This window comes from Octodon degus, unplaced genomic scaffold, assembly GCF_000260255.1.
Source record: "Octodon degus isolate 3935 unplaced genomic scaffold, OctDeg1.0 scaffold00065, whole genome shotgun sequence".
Classification (NCBI taxonomy): Eukaryota; Metazoa; Chordata; class Mammalia; order Rodentia; family Octodontidae; genus Octodon; species Octodon degus.
This window is the reverse complement of record NW_004524641.1, coordinates 7,817,681-7,820,759: the sequence shown is the minus strand read 5'-3', so window position 1 is coordinate 7,820,759 and position 3,079 is coordinate 7,817,681. Positions and strand designations below refer to the sequence as shown.

General features: G+C 39.2%; 1 protein-coding gene across 4 annotated transcripts in view; it reads left to right on the top strand.

The window, feature by feature from the left end:
* Positions 1-2,635, top strand: part of Itga6 (integrin subunit alpha 6) — an 82,765-nt gene extending 80,130 nt beyond the window's left edge. For all 4 annotated transcript variants that reach the window (XM_004634756.2, XM_004634757.2, XM_023719139.1 and 1 more), the window contains one exon: positions 345-2,635. In XM_004634756.2, the coding sequence (XP_004634813.1) occupies positions 345-506 (162 nt within the window). In that variant the 3' untranslated portion in view covers positions 507-2,635. The remainder of the gene's footprint in view (positions 1-344) is intronic.
* The last annotated feature ends 444 nt before the right edge of the window (positions 2,636-3,079 follow it).

Genomic DNA, 3,079 nt, shown 5'->3' with positions numbered 1-3,079 from the left:
TTCAGAAAGTGATCTCCTATAATCTGAAAATTATACCTTTTATATATAATACTGTGATTTTTCTTTAAGTGGAAGTATTTACAGATTCTTGCCCGTAAAAAGGTAGTCTACATTGTTATAAAATGTAAAGACAAGGTGAAAATGGACTTTTCCTCCAATTTTACAGCTGTTCTCTAACATTCCTCCTGGCTGTTCTTTCCAACCTGTTACTGCTTTCTTAAGATGGTGTCTCTTTTCCCTTGGTCCAAAGGTAGCTGAACAGAGAGCTTAGACATTTCATATGATGCACTTGGTTTCCTTAAAAAGAATTAACTCCTGTCTGCTTCTCTCTTCCCCCTTTCTAGTGTGGATTCTTTAAGCGATCTAGGTACGATGATAGCGTTCCCCGATACTATGCTGTAAGGATCCGGAAAGAAGAACGAGAGATCAAAGACGAAAAATATAATGATAACTCCGAAAAAAAACAGTGGATCACAAAATGGAATGAAAATGAAAGTTACTCCTAGGGGGGTCATAAAAGCTTCACAGTACCCAAAATGCCTCTACCACCACTCCAACTCAGACATTCAAAAGGATTGATAAGCCTGTTCAATATCTGAAGATTGATTTCAGAGCAATGACACACAGTCCGAAGTTACCTTTGAAACTGTGGATATTGTTACGCAGCCGAAGGCGGCTCCTGTTTTGCACAGCCAAATTGAAGACTATTGGAGGGGGCCGGGGAAATAGCTCAGGGTCATAAGTGCCTACCTGTCAAGTCTAGGGTCGTCACATCGATCCCTGTTACCACAAACAAAAAAGAAAAAAAAAAAAAAAAATGAAGACTATTGGAGCGGATTTTTCTTTAACTGCCTTAATTTAACTTTCTGGGTTGCCTTTGTTTTTGGTGTGGCTGACTACATGAGCTGGGGAAAGGCCTGCCTGTTGTACCAGGTGGTCTTCTCCTGGCAGTGTGGCTGGAGGAGGGAGGGCACCGCAATCATCCACACTAATGCGAGCGGCCGCCCGACTGCTGCTGCAAGCCTCTTTCCCGTAGGGCTGGAGAACACACAGATTAACCACGCTGCAGCACAGGACTCTGCTGTCGGGGTAGTCCTGTCTCAGTCTAAAGTGCTGACCTATTAAATGTGCAATAGGTGACACGGCCATCCTGCCCTCTTCCTCGTTTCCTACCTGTGTGAATCCGCGCACATGCCGAAGGCACACAGGTCTCCTCCTTTTCACTAAAACACACAGGTGCAGCAGACTTGAATGCTAATTATATTTGTTTGTATATGATATTTATTTTTTCTTCAAACCATTTTGTTATTGACTAACAGGCCAAAGATCCTTCCCGCTGGTTTAAGCAATCAGAATTAGCACATGGGAGGTCAATAGTTTGACCTAAATTACTTGCTGCCAAAAGATAATAATTCTTTGTAAATGTATCCCAGAGTTGTTTTAATAACTTATCTGTAATTTATAACATCTCCTTCATGGTGTCCCCTCCCCACCACCCAAAAGGTTTAGGAAAGAGGATTTCGCTGTGTTTCATTCTTACCGGACATCTGATAACCTTTTAGTTTAGAAACCTGTGTGAAATTTCTGAATTTCATGTTCTAACTGTCAGGAACTTTTGGAGAAAATGACTATTTCTTGAACTCTAGGATGTGTTTACTCACTGTTGCAAATATATTGTATATTCAGGGCTAGAAAGAAGCTGGTGAGAACCGAGGGTGGGTCCAGACCCATCTAGTATGAGACTACTGAATGACTGTTACCGAAACCGTGATTCTGGTCAGGCAGAACAATCGTAGCGCTTCGCTTTTAGATGCCAGGGGAGTCATTCAATCAGCGAGCCAATGTTCTGTGTTTATTTTGTTTTTTCCCCTATCCATATTCCCCCAGTGACTTTGGGGACTACTTTCACAAGATCTGTAACATTGTTTAATTGTAAATTTATGTGGATGGGAGAAAGAAGACAGTTGGCACTCTGTATATTCAGTAGAGGTGGAATAGATAGGAAAGCTGAATTTCGTAACTTCCTGTGCTTTAATATATTAAGTTATTTGGGGAGCAACAGCAAACAGGTGCTAATTTGGTTGTAGTATGAGCAGTGTATCAATCTTTTAAAAGAACAAGACAGCTGTATGTGCCATTGTTGCCTTGGAGTTTAAATTTTTTTTCTTTTCACAAATATTACACCCTTAGAATACTGAGAACTTCATTCTGGTTGTACATTAGAAGTTTGACTCACAAAAATAATTTTGCAAATGGCATTTTGTTTACAAAAATTTCTTTAGAACAGGTCATACCAGTGTTTAAAGTCTCAGTTTCTTCCTTGAGTAAATCGGAGCCTAACACCCTGGCTTCATTATAGGACACTTAAGAAGCTGATATTTTGACAGTGTAGACCTTTGTTAAAAATGAATGTCCTGAAAAGAGGGGATGGGGGGATAGTTTTAACAACAAAGAAACAAGAATGTTATGGTATTTAAATTTATACTTGTTAAAAATGTCATCTCAAGTCAAGTCACTGGTCTGTTTGCATTTGATACATTTTTATACTAACTAGCATTGTAAAATTATTTCATGATTAGAAAATACCTGTGGATATTTGTATAAAAGTGTGAAATAAATTTTTTATGAAAGCGTTCATTGCTTAGTAACACTTAGCATTGCTATATGTGGAACAAACCCTAAAATTTTAAGTGACCACCTGAGTTGTATTTCTTTTCATTTCATCAAGTGAAACAAAAGTTTTCAATATTTTTATCTTCTGTGTCCCCTATAGTCTTGGATCAGCCAAAGATCCAAGTACCCAGAGGAACACAATGTGAATGTGATCCTCTTTTGAATCTGTTGTTTTGTTGATGCTTTTTTAAAAAATTCCTTTTTGGGGTCCGGGGGGATGGCTCAGTGGAATAAGCGCTTCCCTGGTAAGCACAAGGGCCTGAGTTCAATCCCCAGTTCCACAAAAAAAAAAAAAAAAAAAAATTCCTTTTTTGTAAGAACAGCAAATGATCTTATAGGTGGTCTATTCAGGATACTGACAAAGGTTGGGGAGGCAGCTCAATGGTTGAGTGCTTGCCTAGGGAGC